Below are 14,400 nucleotides of genomic sequence, written 5' to 3'. Positions count from 1 at the left end.
ACTACTCAGGAGGCTGAGATCTGATGATGAAGTCGAGTTGTGGCTCAAAGTGGTAGAACGTTACCCTCAAGTAAATGAGCTTAGGGACAGTGCCCAGGCCCTGAGTTCAAGGACCACCAATGACAGGAAAAAAAATCATGAAATTAGAAAACAGAAAATCCTTAAAAAAATCCTCTAAAGTTTTCAGAGATGGAGGGAAAAAATCACATCAAAAAGAACTAAAAATCAGGCAGTGTTATTGGTTAATTCCTGTAATCCTAGCACTTCTGAAGAAGCTGAAACTATGGTTCAAAATTAGTCTAGGCAGGAATTCCATGAGACAATAGCTCCAAATAGCCAGCAAAAAAAGAGGCTGGAGGCATGGCTCAAGTGGTAGAGTTCCAGCCATAAACAAGCCAGAGCAAGTGCAAGGCCTGAATTCAAGTCCTAGTAGACAGTTAAAATCAAAATGATTTGGATTTCTCCAAACACTGGAAGCTTAAAGCTCAGGGACAATGCCAAAGCCCAGAGTTCAAATCCTACAACCAGGAAAAAAAATACCAAAACTGAAAAAAAAATAACAATGAACAGTTGACAGGAAAGCAAGAGAGACTCTACTGGGGGATAGAAGTAGGAAGGGAAGGGCTAGTGAAGAGGGTAAATGAATACGGTCAATGTAGTTCATTTACATGTATGAAACTGAAACCTGCCGAAATTGTTTTAAGAAGGAAGAGTGAGAAAAGGGACAGTGATTGAGGGGGTAATCCAGATAAAATGTTTACATGTGGGAAAATGTCACAATGAAATCCCTCTAATGTGTGCTGATAAAAAAGAGAGAGAGAGAGAGAGAGAGAAAATTGTGCCAACAAGCTCAATAGCAACTAATGTTTATACAGTCATAACATAAACATTGAAAGCTCATCTACCCAAATGACAGTATTATCATGTTGAGAGGATGGAGTTAGGGAACCCTTAACTTCTAAAAAGAGGGTTTATTATGCCCACAGAAAGAAAAAAAATGGGTAGTAGAGATATAGAGGTAAATACCAGGGGAACCATTTAACAAAGTTGAAAATAAATGCTTGTAAAGAAAGAAATGGAGGGAAGATGTGACAAAGGACTGGTATTCTTACATGAAAAAATACAGAATTCTACTGTTCATTAAATTCAATGTTATCAATGCATACACTTTAAGTTAAATAATTCAGGCTAACTTAATCAAAAGGAAAAACACAAAGCCTGGGACAGTGTTGAATGCCTATAATCCCAGATACCTGGAAGGCTAAAGCAGGAGGATAGTGACTTTGAAGCCAGCCTGGTAACTCAGCAAGTTCCTTTTCAAAATAAAGTAACAAAGGAAACTGGGGAAAGTGAAGGAAGGGGTGACACTGTCCAAAAAGAACTGTACTCATTACCCGACAAAGAGCCAGGTGTCCATTGTTTACCCCTGTAATCCTAGCTTCTTGGGAGGCTGAGATAAGGAGGTTTGTAGTTTGAGGCCAGACTTGGAAAAAAGTTCATGAGACCCTTGTTTTGATCAGTAGCTGCAAAGTTAAGCAGGCAGATCCCAGTCCAGACTCCACCTGGGCAGGAAATGAGACCCTGTCTCAAAACTAACCAGTACAGAAGATGGGTGGCAGTTGACTCAGCAGTAGACCATCCACTTAGTAAGTGGATGCCCTGAGTTCAAACACCAGCACCACCTAAAAATATAAAAAAGTAAATAGGCTAGGGTCACTTAGTGGTAGACAATTTGCCTAGCATACACAAAACCCTGGCTCAATCCCTAGTACCACCAGGAAAAAAACAGATTAAGGGGAAAAAACTGATGTTAAGTTCCACACTTTAAAAATTCTTGTGCAATCTATGCATCTCCTGGTTTCCCCTATATTACACTAAGAAATTACCACTAGTGTAATAATATTGGCTGAATTTCAAACTCCTCAGATTCTTCTAGTTGTTTAATTGTTGTCTCTTTTGTTCTAGGAGCCAATCCAGTAGAATACTCAGCACCTAACCACACTGTGCCCTTAGCCTCCTTCAACTTAGGATTTCTTCATCTTCTTTATTTTTAAGTACTTGAAACTTTTGAAGAGAGCACTGTTGACATGTTCTGTAGAATGTATAGAATGTCAATGTGGGTCTATCAGATATTTTCACATGGTTAGAATACACTCACAGATTTTGGGTAAAGTGCCATAGAAGTGAATATATTCTTAGTTTATCTTAGCATATGCTTTAATGATGTCAATATGACATCACCAGAGGTATGAGATCGCTTGATCACTTGATTACAGTATGCTCGCCAAGATTCTCCACTGTAATGTCAATAAATTACCCTTTCTTACTCTATTCTTTGGAAAGGCATCTCTAAATCCAACTACATTTAAAGAAAAGAGAGCTATACTCCTTGGGAGTAGAGAATCTACATATATTATTTCTTCCATTCATTTTCAAGTATAATGCCTTAAAAGACAGACATTACTTCGTATTTACCTAAAGATAGAATTTCATTTGTTAAGTCCTCTTACCTACCAGTATCAAGATACCAAAGATCCTTGCAGCAAACTTGACTATTTAGTGCCTTTTTGTAGCCATCTCTTCCACTCCAAAAATATAATCGTGTCCCAATTGCAACAGCACAGTGCCCAGCTCTTGGTCTTGGTCTTAAATTTTTTTTATCTTCCTGAGAATCAGATACTAGGGTGGTCCACTCTGCTGTATCTAAACAGACAGAAACAACTGTGATTGACTTACTATTGTTAAACAAGCTAACAAAACTCCTTTATTAATACTTGTTACTTCAATGAGTAACTCTTAAAAGACTCACCTAGATTTAGGTAAGAAAATGAACTGGTACATCTCCATTCACAATCATGAGGTGAAGAAGTTTCAGTATTTTCCCCCTTGTGTGGAACCCATCCACCAAAAATGTACATCCTAAACAACAGAATTGATTTAGTTTTACTTTTTAAATTTGAAATGGTCATAATGAAGTTAAATTTATTTGTTGACTCAAATCTTTACAACTATTCAGTCACTTATTACTGTCAGGGAAATGGGAGTAAAAAAACAAAGTGGCCCCGGGCTGGGAATATGGCTTAGTGGGAGACTGCTAACCTAGCATGCATGGAGCCCTGGGTTCAATTCCTCAGTACCATATACACAGAAAGGGCTGCAAGTGGCACTGTGGCTCAAGTGGTAGAGTTCTAGTCTTGAGCAAAAGAAGCTCAGGGACAGTGCCAGGGCCCTAAGTTCAAATCCCACAACTGGCAAAAAAAGAAAAAAAGAAGAAAGAAAACAAAATGGCCTTCTTTCAAGAGATTAGAATTTTAAAAGCCAGGGCAGCAATGTGCACCTGTGGTCCTAGCTACTTGGAAGGCTGAGGCAAGAGGATCATTTAAGCTCAGGAGTTCAAGACCAATCTGAATGAGATTCCATCTCAAAAAGGGAAGAAAAAAGCCAGGTACTGGTTTTATCCGTGGCTCATACCTCTAATCTAGCACAGGAGGCTCAGGATTATGGTTACAAGCCAGCCCAGGCAAGAGAGTCTGTGAGACTCTTATCTCCAACTAACCACCAGAAAACTAGAAATGGAGCTGTGGCTCAAAATGGTAGAGTACTAGCCTTGAGTGAAAAAGTTCAAGGACAGTGCCCAGGCCCTGAGTTCAAACCCTACAACCAACAAAAAAATTAAAAAATGAGGGAAAAAAAAACCTTGAGGACTTCACAAAGCAATACTGAATCAAAATTATTTCTCTCTGGCAAATTAAGGTAACAAATATTTCAACTATAACATCTGAAAATCAGATGGGTTTCTCAGTCAGAAAGAAATGCTCTATGACATCCAAAGTTACTGTATACATAAGGTAACAAAAAGATTAAATGAACTTGGTCACTGCTATTATTTAAACAAAGAACTTAAGCTACATATCCTTGTAGTACCACGTACTCAGAAGGCTAAAGCAAAAGAATTCCTTTAGCTCAGGCAACTGAAGCCAGACTAGAGAGCACAGAGAAACTCCATCTCAAAAACCAAAAGCAATCTTTAAACTATATTCCTCAGGGTCTTAGAGGTTCCTTTGCAGCCTGACAGGAGCTAATGAAAAAATGCTGAGAGCCTTTATATGGGCTTGAGGGCCCATATAACTTTGTGCTGGCCAGAACACCTTTATTGTGTATCTCTTTTACATAGCTGGTATCCAATGGAAGACTGTATTTTATAAAAAGGACTCTACTTTTAAAGTATTTTAAAACGTTTTGTTTAAATGTAAAGACAATTGTTTGGTTTTGAGGTTGTTTAAAAAAAACAACTAATGAGGTTCTGAGTTATAATTTGTGTCCTAAAGCATTACATTCCAGGTCAAGTCCTTGTACTGGTAAGTACTTCATTAAGTTCTACTTAAGCAGCATTCTTCTTCATAGCCTAATGTTGTGCAGATAAGGCAATCTGTTGAAGGTGGTTCTAGCTCACCTGTATAGACTACTAGAAAGGAAAGGTAGATGTGAATCTATCAACTCTCCTTGCAACTGTGAAGTAGGTTTACCTATAATTCCTCTTGTATGTTTCAGGAAACTAGGGACAAAGCATTGCGTTTCCTTGCCCCAGGTTGAACAGAATAAATATCTAAGCTGAGACTTGAATTCAGGCAATCTAGTCAGTTTGCATTCTAACCATAATCCTGTACCACCACTGAAGCATCATCACTGAGAGTATGTGCCTGAGCGCAACAAGCAGTATCTGGAACTTGTGAAAAAAACAGTGAGGCAGGTGTATGAAGCGTGCTGACAAAGCCCTACTTCCATTTAAGTAATGCCTGTGCTGGGCGTGGCATGGTAAGATGTGTAGAAAGCAAAGACAAGATGATGAGAAATGGGCATACAGATGAGTTACAACACACAAATTATTTGTGCTTTGGCAAGCACAAACACTGTTAAGTTCAGCAATCAGAAATTAGTATCAGCACTTTTCTAACTTATGCTGGGTTTTAAAAAACAAAAACAAAAGTTGATAAAATGCCATACTTGTTTCCTATAACGCTAGCTGTATGAAGGCTTCGTGGAAGTGGCACTGTTCCTTTAGTTTCAGGTTTTGACCATGACATAGTTTCTGGAAGTAAAAGTTAAGTATATTAGCAACTTGATATAGTAATAGAAAATTACCTCAATTATTTTTTAAGTGATAGGAATGGAACCCAGGGTCTTGCAGAAATAGAGGCAAGCACCCTACTTCTGAGTTACATCCCAGTCCTCAATTTGTATACTTGATTAAAAAAGAAAGAAACTAGAACCAAAAAGAAAAAAAGAACTCATCAAAATGAAGCAAACTTGTTTCAGAATGGTTATTTGGACTTTATCTCAAACATTTCCAGCTTAACAAACCGCCAACCTGAAATCTATTTCCACTTGAATTTAGCATTCATAAGGGAAAGAGGTTAGCTTAGAGTATAATCAATTCTGAATGATTTTAAAATTTCAAATAAGAGCATATTGTGTGGCAATAGTCAAAGGTGACAGCACACTTATCTGCCAATTAGTCATCCCTAAAATCCCTTTAGAAAGGGCTGTTAGGATTTTTCCTGATTAGCAATATTTCTAATGCTATACTTCCCAAAGATAGGGAAACCACATACAATTCTCATCCCAACCAGACACGTTTCAATGAGAAAGGGGGCAGTACTGACAACTACAGATAGGACAATAAGGTTCCTTTTAAGGAACATAGGAGTTACTATTGCAAACTCACCATTCATTTGTTCAACCTGATTGATAACATGTCAGTTGTCTCTGGGCCTACAAGTGCTGACTTCTATCTTAGAGCAACTCTCTCAATACTGTAATCAAAAATATTTTCAGAGCTGTGTGCTGATGGTTCACATCTGTAATCCTAGCTATTCAGGAAGGTCAGATCTGAGGGTCATGGTTCAAAGCCATCCTAGGCAGGAAAGTTCATGAGACTCTGATCTATCCAATTAACCACCATTAAAGGAGGAAGTAGAGCTGTGGCTCAAGTAGTAGTGTGTTAGCATTGAGCAAAAATAAAAAAAGCTCAGGGACAGAGCCCAGGCCCTGAGTTCAAGCCCCAGGTCCACCAGCACACACAAAAAAAAACTTTTTTTTTCAGAGCTGAGATTGTAGCTGAAGTGGTATAGCATCTACCCAACAAGGTTGAGACCCTGAGTTCAAACCCCAGTACAACAAAAATATATTTTTACAAAGGAGTTTTAATTTTTTATGCCAGTACCAGACTTGAACTCAGGGCCTCACACTTTCTTATGTCCAATGCTCTATCTTTCAAGTAGAACCATATCTCTACTACCAGTATTTTGCTGGTTATTTGTAGATAAGAGTCTCGCAGCTCTGTCCACCTAGGCTGGCTCTAAACCTCAATTCTCATATCTCAGCCTCCTGAGTAGCTTATAGGAGTAAGCCACTGGTACCCAGTACAAAGCATTTTTAACTTCCCCTTATTAAATCATAGCCAATATTGCTGAGCCTGAACTAAGTCAAGCTTACCTATGTCAAGCTGCCATAGGTCATCCAGGCGAGCACCACACATTCCGCCAAAAACATACATTTTAGGACTTCCAGAATCTTTTTTGCAATATATAATAGCAGTGTGGGATTCTCTTGGAGAAGGCACAATCCCTTTAGTGACTGGAATACTCCAACCCACAACACCAGAACCATGCTGTAGCTCCAACTCATAGAAATCATTCAAATATCTAGGACATCATGAAAAAGATTAAAGCATTCAGGTAACAAAGAGCTTTTATTTGCTTTTTGTTTCTATTCATAAAGATAACATGTGCTTGGTATAAAAAAATGCATACAGTTCAGAAAGGCATTAGGAGAGCAAAAACCCCAAACCATTCAATACTCATTTATCAAACTTTACTATGTGCCAGGCCTTTTAGTGAAGAGATTAGAAACAAAAATCTTGCCATTATTTAGCCAACATTCTTACCAATGACAGTGGTGGTAACTTTAACAAATGGCCCTAGCCAGGTGCTGGTGGCTCATGCCTATAATCTTAGATACTTAGGAGGCTGAGATCTGAGGATCTCCATACAAAGCCAGACTCTTTTCTCCAATTGACTACTGAAATAAAAAGGTCAAAGCTAAGCTGTGACTCAAGTGGAAAATGCTATCCTTGAGAGAAAAAAAAGAAAAAGAAAAAAAGCTCAGGAATATCAGGCCCTGAGTTCAGGCCCTGGGACTAGAAAAACAAAACAATAACAAAAAAAACCAGCCCCAAATCCTCTGACACTCTTCCAATCTGGAGGTACAGTCTCTTTCTCTCTCCCATATATTCTAGCTGTAATTGCTTGGAATAATAAAGTAAGTGAAATGATAACATGTGATTTCTGATAGTGGCTATCAGAAGTCCAACATGGCCTCACTAGACTATTGCTCTTACAACCCTGATCCACACGTAAAATGTCTAGCTACCACAAAACCACACCTGAAGAGCATCAGAGGTGATTGTCCCAGTTGAATTCATCCTTTAGCCACCTCAATTGAAGAATCAGGCAGGAATTACCTACCTGGGGTCTAGCCAGACACTCTGTATCCTATTTGAATTGTGAATTACAGAGTTCATGATCACCATTAAATAGGCACTATTCTGTATTACATTTGGGGGAGGGGGAGTTGATTACATGACACTAGACAACTAGAACAATCACTATGAATAATATTTTGGCAAATGCTTGTAAGACATTCTCTCTTTAGAGATCCACATATGGATAAGTGGGCACTCAACGATGGTGCTTTATGACTTTTTCCCTCCTCTATAATATCATAGCAATCTTTAGAAACTGGCATGTAACCTATCCATGATATGGATATATTCAGAGTTTTCAGCAAACTTAGCAAAGTGTGAAACAATTCTGTGCCAGAATAAAGAGATCTAACTAGGAATAAAATTGTCACTCATAGCTCAGAACTTAGTAATATAATTCATATATATTCATGAAGGAGAGAAATGATAAAGTGATCATCAAAAATTAATTTAAACTATATAAATATCCATTTTTTTGTTAAAAAGCAAGAGAAAAAAGCTGGGGGCCAGTGTCTCACACCTATAATGCTGCTGAGACAGGGAGGATCTCAATTTGAAGCCAAACCAAACAGAAAAATCCTTGAGACTTCATCTCCAATTAACCAGCAAAAGCTGAGCTGAAAGTGTAGCTCAAATGGTAGAGTGCTAGCTGTAAACAAGAAAGTTGAGCAAGAGCATGAGGCCAAGTTCAAACCCTAGTACTGTAATAAAAAGAATACAATAGAGAAAAATAGAAGTGGTAACCTTGATCAAGATGCACTGAATTGGCCCAGCACTGGTGGCTCATTACTGTAATCCTAGCTATTCCTTGAGGCTGAGATCAAAGGATCAATGTTTGAAGTCAGCTCAGGAACAAAGTCTGAGAGACTCTTATCTCCGTTTAACTAGCAAAAAAACAAGAGTGGGGCTGTGATCAAGTAGAAGAGCACCAGTCTTGAGGGAAAAAGCCAAAGGAGATCGTGAGGCCCTGAGTGCAAGTTTCAGTACCAAAAGGGAAAAAAAGGATGTATTTTACTTAGAAACTATTTGTTGAACTAAAACTCCTCTGTACAACTACTTAAAGACAACTAAAAAATTAAACTTAATTTTTTAAGAAAGAAAATGAAAATATCCTTCATCAGGTTTGGGAATGCAGCTCAGCTTTCTTGTTTAGCAGAAAATCCTGGATTGGATCTCCTATACTACACACACAAACAAAAAGTCCTTAGTCTGATCAAAGGCATATACAAGTATAATCTGCAGCTCATTTGAAAAATCCTAAGAAGGGCCGGGCGCTGGTGGCTCACACCTGTAATCCTAGCTACTCAGGAGGCTGAGATCTAAGGATCGCGGTTTAAAGCCAGCCCAGGCAGGAGAGACCGTGAGACTCCTATCTCCAATAAACCACCAGAAAATCGGAAGTGGCGCTATAGCTCAAGTGGTAGAGCGCTCGCCTTGAGCTGAAGAGCTGAGGGACAGTGGCCAGGCCCAGATTCAAGCCCCATGGGCCAAAAAAAAAAAAAAAAAGAAATCCTAAGAAGGATCCACTTATGTTAGAATTAAGATATCATAGAAATGGAATTTCAAATAAACAGGAATAAATGGCTTATTTAATAAATGGTGTTGGAAGAATTGAAGGTCTATTAGGCAAAAGATTATAAAGCCTTAAACTACTCTCAAACATATATTCCAAATACCTTAGTGTACTAAACATTTTTAAAAAGTGAATTCACTAGAATAAAAAAATTGATTCTTAATAATTTTGGGGAAAGCCTTTTTTTTTTTTGGTCGGTTGTGGGGCTTGAACTCTGGACCTGGGTACTATCCCTCAGCTCTTCAGCTCAAGGCAAGCACTCTACCACTTGAGCTACCATGCCACTTCCAGTTTTTCTAGTGGTTTATTGGAGATAGGAGTCTCACAGTCTTTCCTGCCCAGGCTGGCTTTGAACCACGATCCTCAGATCTCAGCCTCCTGAATAGCTAGGATTACAGGCGTGAGCCACCAGAGCCCAGCTGAGGGGAAAGCCTTCTTAAGCAAGATACAAAGCCAAAAAACTGGAAAAGAAAATATTCTTCACCAGGAGCCAGTAGCTTAATCCTTAACTACTCAGGAAGCTGAGATCTGAGGATCATGGTTGGAAGCTAGCCTGGGCAGGAAAGTCTGTGAGAGTCTTATTTCCAACAAACTACTCAGAGAAAGCACTGTGGCTCATATAGTAGAGCACTAGCCTTATGTACAAAGAGGCTCAGGGACAGTGCCCAGGCCCTGAGTTCAAGCCCCTGGACCAGCAAAAAAAAAAAAAAAAGAAAGAAAGAGGGGGGAGGGAGGGGGGAGGGAAGGAAGGAAGAAAATATTCTTCACAAAACAAAAATGAAAATACTTTTAAAAGTTTAAAAAGAGGCTGGGAAGTTGGCTCAGTGGTAGAGAGCTTGCCTTGCATGCCTGAGGCCCTGAGTTCGATTCCTCAGCACCACATAAGCAAAAAGAAAAAAGCTGGAAGTGGCACTGTGGCTCAAATGGTAGAGTGCTAGCCTTGAGCTGAAGAGCTGAGGGACAGCACCCAGGCCCAATTCAGGCCCCACGACCGGACCCAAAAAAAAAAAAAGTTTAAAAAGATAAGGAAAATATTTGGAGCACTTAAAAGGAAATGTAATTACTTAAAGAACTCCTAGGGACAATAATAAAAGGAAAACAAATCAACAAAAATCATTAGAAAGAAATGAATTCAGATAGGTTACAGTATCCAATGTCAACACACAAAGTCAATAGTATTTCTATATACTAGGTGTGAACAATCAAAAACTCAAGTTAGGATATCAAATCCACTTGTCACCAGAAAAAAAAAGGAATTTTATGAAATAAGAAAAAATAACACCTATATACTGAAAACTATAGAAAAACAGAGTCAGAGCTGGGTGCTGGTGGCTCACACCTGTAATCCTAGCTACTTAGGAGGCTCAGATCTGAGGCTCTTGGATCAAAGCCAGTCTGGGCAGGAAAATCTATGAGACTCTCGTCTCCAATTAACCACCAGAAAACTGGAAGTGAAGCTGTGGCTCAAAGTGGTAGAATGCTAGCCTTGAGCAAAAAAGCTCAGGGACAGTGTACAGGCCCTGAATTCAAGCCCCACAACGGACAAAAGAGGAAGAGAGAGAGAGAGAGCAAGAGAAAGAGAGAGAGAGAAAAAGAGAGAGAGAGAGCACGCCAGTAATTACTACTGCTTGGAAAACAGAACAAAATATTCACTAATGTAAATCAGTTTAACAGCTTCTTGTATTAAACTTGAGACTGATACTTCCATCTTATGGTCATAGTTTTATATACAATTATCTTTTACTTGTCATGATTATATATGACCTAGCTAACATACAGTATAGACCATTGGTTTAAGAAATCATAATATCAATGAGAAATGCAGGGAAAAAAAAGAAATCATAGTATCAATTTAATAAGGTGATTTCTGGTTAAAAAAGACATAGTTTGAAAACAGATATTCCCCAAGCATTGAGGAAAACAAATAGCTCAAAACCTAAGTTTCCTCTCTTATATTTAAAGATGTGTGAAAATCAACTGTTCCTAAGCTAAATCATAAAATAAAGCATTTGAGTTAAAGAAGGGTCACATACCTGGGAACATTATTGTTTGAGTCTTCACTTTCATTTGCCAGGCCACCAAATAAATAGCATTTGTTACCATATAAAGAAAAACTATGTCCAAGTCGAGGACAAGGTGGTAAACCAGAAGGTGGGGGTTGGGGCTTCACTTTTTTCCATAACCAACGACTTGCCTAAAATCGAACACAAATACTCATATAAACTCAGAAAAGCATTCCTAGTTCTACACTGTCAATAGTATATTACACAAAACATTTTAATACATCCTATCAGATGGCTCCCATAAACGACTTGGAGAACAAATAGCAAGTAAACAGCTAGCTTTTGTAATTAAAATATATGTTCTAATAGAAATTCAGGCTAATTTATTATTATAAGCATATGTTAACTCAAAAAAAAGAAGAAATGAAATTCCAGGTAATTTATATTCACATTTTCAGAAAACACATTATATTTATAACAAATAATAAACACTGAATGTTCTAATAATTTTCTAATAAAAATTATTTACTTTATATGGCTTTAAGATGAGATATAATCTATGTATAGTTACTTTATATTAGGTAATCTAGGAATTTAAGTAAAAGCACATTTAACAAACCCAACTCCAAAACTAAGTTCTCTACCCATGCATGTTTCCTCATTTGAGACTATTTTTGAAATAGGTTGCTTATAAATAGATATAGCCCACCTACATCTGCCAATGAGCAGGTACCCACAATATTGTGGCTTGGAAACATGCACAGATCACAAAAAGTCAACAAGGGTTAAGTCTGGTTTAATAAGAGAACCAAATTTAGAAAGGTCATATGAAACTGTAACTTCTCTTTTGGAGTATTTCCAGGGGGAGGAAAGTAATTACTACTGTGAAAAGTAGCAATTCTGGTAACACTAAAGCAGTGGTTTTCAAAGTGTTGTCTGGGTAGTAGTAGCAGCAGCAGCAGCAGCAGCAGCAGAAGCTGGGAACTTGGTAGAAAAACAAATGCTGACAGCATGACCTAACAATTTGTTTCTAAAGTCCTTCAGGTGCTTTGATGCAAGTTAAAGGTGGAGAACTACTGCACCAAAATATAAAAACCCAAATACATAACACAAGTATCTTAAGTTTGGGTTTTTGGGTTTTTTTGACTAAAGTTTGAACACAGGGTCTCACACCTGCTAAGCTTGTGCTCTACCACTTAGGCCATGCCACCAGTCCTGGGTTTTTTTGCTGGTTAAGTGGAGATATAGTCTAGAGAATTTTTCTACTTGGGCTGACTTCAAACTGAGATTCTCCAGATTTCAGCTTCCTGGGTAATAGGAGGATTACAGGTGAGAGCCACCAGCACGCAGCAATGTCTAGTATGTTGATGTCACTGAGCATAGAAAAAGATTTACATTAGGAACTTTAGCTATTCTAAGTGGAAACCTTTACTTTGTAGCTGTATTATGTGAAGCTCTTGAAGTTTTAGCTAAGCTAGTTTGGTGATCTTCTGAGGAATTATCAATTTTATTATGAGAATTTTGGACTAAAATGATAAATTTTAAATACACTTACTTGTAACTCATACAATTCATTGCTGTATCTTCCATATTCAACCATGCCCCCAAATACTAATATTCTGGTACCATCACAGACAAATCCATGGGCAGCACAGCCTGGAGGGATGTCTCCTCTAACAGCTGGTAGGAACCACTGATTTGTAACTAGTTGCCAAAATAAAATTAAAATCAATTTAAACAAATAATAGTTATCACAGTCTATCAGTATGTACTTTCTATGCATCCTCTTTATTACAGTTGTTTTGACTGGGGATGATTTTGCCTCTTGGGACACTGATTTTTAGTTATCATTGATTGTCACATAGAGGGTAGCCAGGGCCAGGAATACTGCCAAACATCATTCCTGGTTTTCTCTTTCTTGTCACTGGGAATTGAACTCAAGAGACTTCAGCATGTTAGGCTTGGGCTCCACCATTTAAGCCACACTGACAACCTTTTCTGTTTGTGATGTATTTTTGAAACTGGTGACTTTTTGCAAGCTATCTGCTGGCCTCCACCTAGAGAATAGCTTGGATTGAACATGCTGATTATACAGGTAAACATTTTATGATGCACAGGATAGCCACTCTGCACTACACCCCTGCCTAGCAAAGAATCATCTGGCCCAAAGTGTCAATAAGTGTTGCTGTTGGAAAACCCATGCGCGGTATCATTTAATTCTTACAAGAAATCCTAGCTGGAGGGGGTAACAATGTTTAATAGGAAGTGTACTCATTACCTCACTCATGTAACTGTAACCCTCTGTATGGTATCTTTACAATAAAAAGAAAAGAAAAAGAAAGAAAAAAAAAAGAAATCCTAGCAAGAAACATCTCTATTTTACAAGTGGAAAAAAATCTGAGGTTTTGAAAAGTTTGGTAACTTTAATGCTGATCCAGGGTGACTAGCAAAAGCAATGTCAAATTAGATCTAACATGTTCTAAAGCCAGAGTATTCACACCGTATCAAAGCGAGTAACTGTTTAACTTTATATGCTGGGGTGTTTGGGAAGGGGGGGTGACAAAAAGTTTTCTCCTACTCCATTGTTTTTGGTGTTCACTTTGTACACGACCATTGTGATTAAGTTGTTTGGCCCAAGAAAAGTTGTTTGTCATGAAAACAGATGTCAGATCCAGCGATTACCTTGACACCAAGGAAATCGATTTCTCGTGGTGGCTGGAGGATGTAAGAGTTGGGGGGGGGGGTTAGGTAGGGGGCGGAAGAAACAGAAGTTCCAGCTTCAAGAGCAGTGGAACTTAGGATCAGCAGTGTCTCTCCAAGCTGTGAGGACCAGTCCGCCAGAGCTCGGCACACACGAAGAGCAGCCATGCAGAGAGGGGGCTGGTGTCACCCGCGAAGCACTTCCCCGCCGGCTTAGAGGGCCACCGGGGAGGGGGGCGGGGGGAATCCTGCCCGCTTCTGCCGGATGCCGGGCCGTTGGGGAGCTAAGGACCAGAGGCCTCTCGAGCTCCGTCCTCACCCGCTAGCTTCTCCTCCTGCTGAGCACCGGAGGGAGGCAGGCAAAGACGGCCGAGGCCGGGAGCGATCGTTTGGGGGCGGTTTTGCTTTTTGACAGCGGAGGGACCTCGCGCCCATCTTCCCCCCCCCGCCCCTCGCGAACGCCACCCTGCAAGCGGCGAGCCTGGGCGGAGAGGCCCGGGCGGCGGAAACGGTCTCCCGCCCGGGTCTGCCTGCAGGGCTAGAGCGAGGGGTGCGGGGGGCCGCCCGCCCGGGACGCCGCC

The 14,400-nt window shown here is 39.4% G+C and overlaps 1 protein-coding gene across 1 annotated transcript in view; it reads right to left on the bottom strand.

Moving 5' to 3' along the window:
• Hcfc2 (host cell factor C2) overlaps positions 1 to 14,400 on the bottom strand; it is a 47,577-nt gene that overhangs the window by 19,142 nt on the left and 14,035 nt on the right. Inside the window, exons 4-10 of the mRNA XM_013019103.1 lie at positions 12,675 to 12,823; positions 11,150 to 11,310; positions 6,496 to 6,704; positions 5,005 to 5,089; positions 2,810 to 2,919; positions 2,515 to 2,703; positions 2,328 to 2,359 (exon numbers count right to left, since the gene is read on the bottom strand). Coding sequence (XP_012874557.1) covers positions 2,328 to 2,359; positions 2,515 to 2,703; positions 2,810 to 2,919; positions 5,005 to 5,089; positions 6,496 to 6,704; positions 11,150 to 11,310; positions 12,675 to 12,823 — 935 coding nt within the window. The remainder of the gene's footprint in view (positions 1 to 2,327; positions 2,360 to 2,514; positions 2,704 to 2,809; positions 2,920 to 5,004; positions 5,090 to 6,495; positions 6,705 to 11,149; positions 11,311 to 12,674; positions 12,824 to 14,400) is intronic.

Source organism: Dipodomys ordii, unplaced genomic scaffold, assembly GCF_000151885.1.
Source record: "Dipodomys ordii isolate 6190 unplaced genomic scaffold, Dord_2.0 Scaffold3, whole genome shotgun sequence".
Classification (NCBI taxonomy): domain Eukaryota; kingdom Metazoa; phylum Chordata; class Mammalia; order Rodentia; family Heteromyidae; genus Dipodomys; species Dipodomys ordii.
Note: the sequence above shows the minus strand (reverse complement) of the source record. Positions and strands in the feature narration are given on the sequence as shown.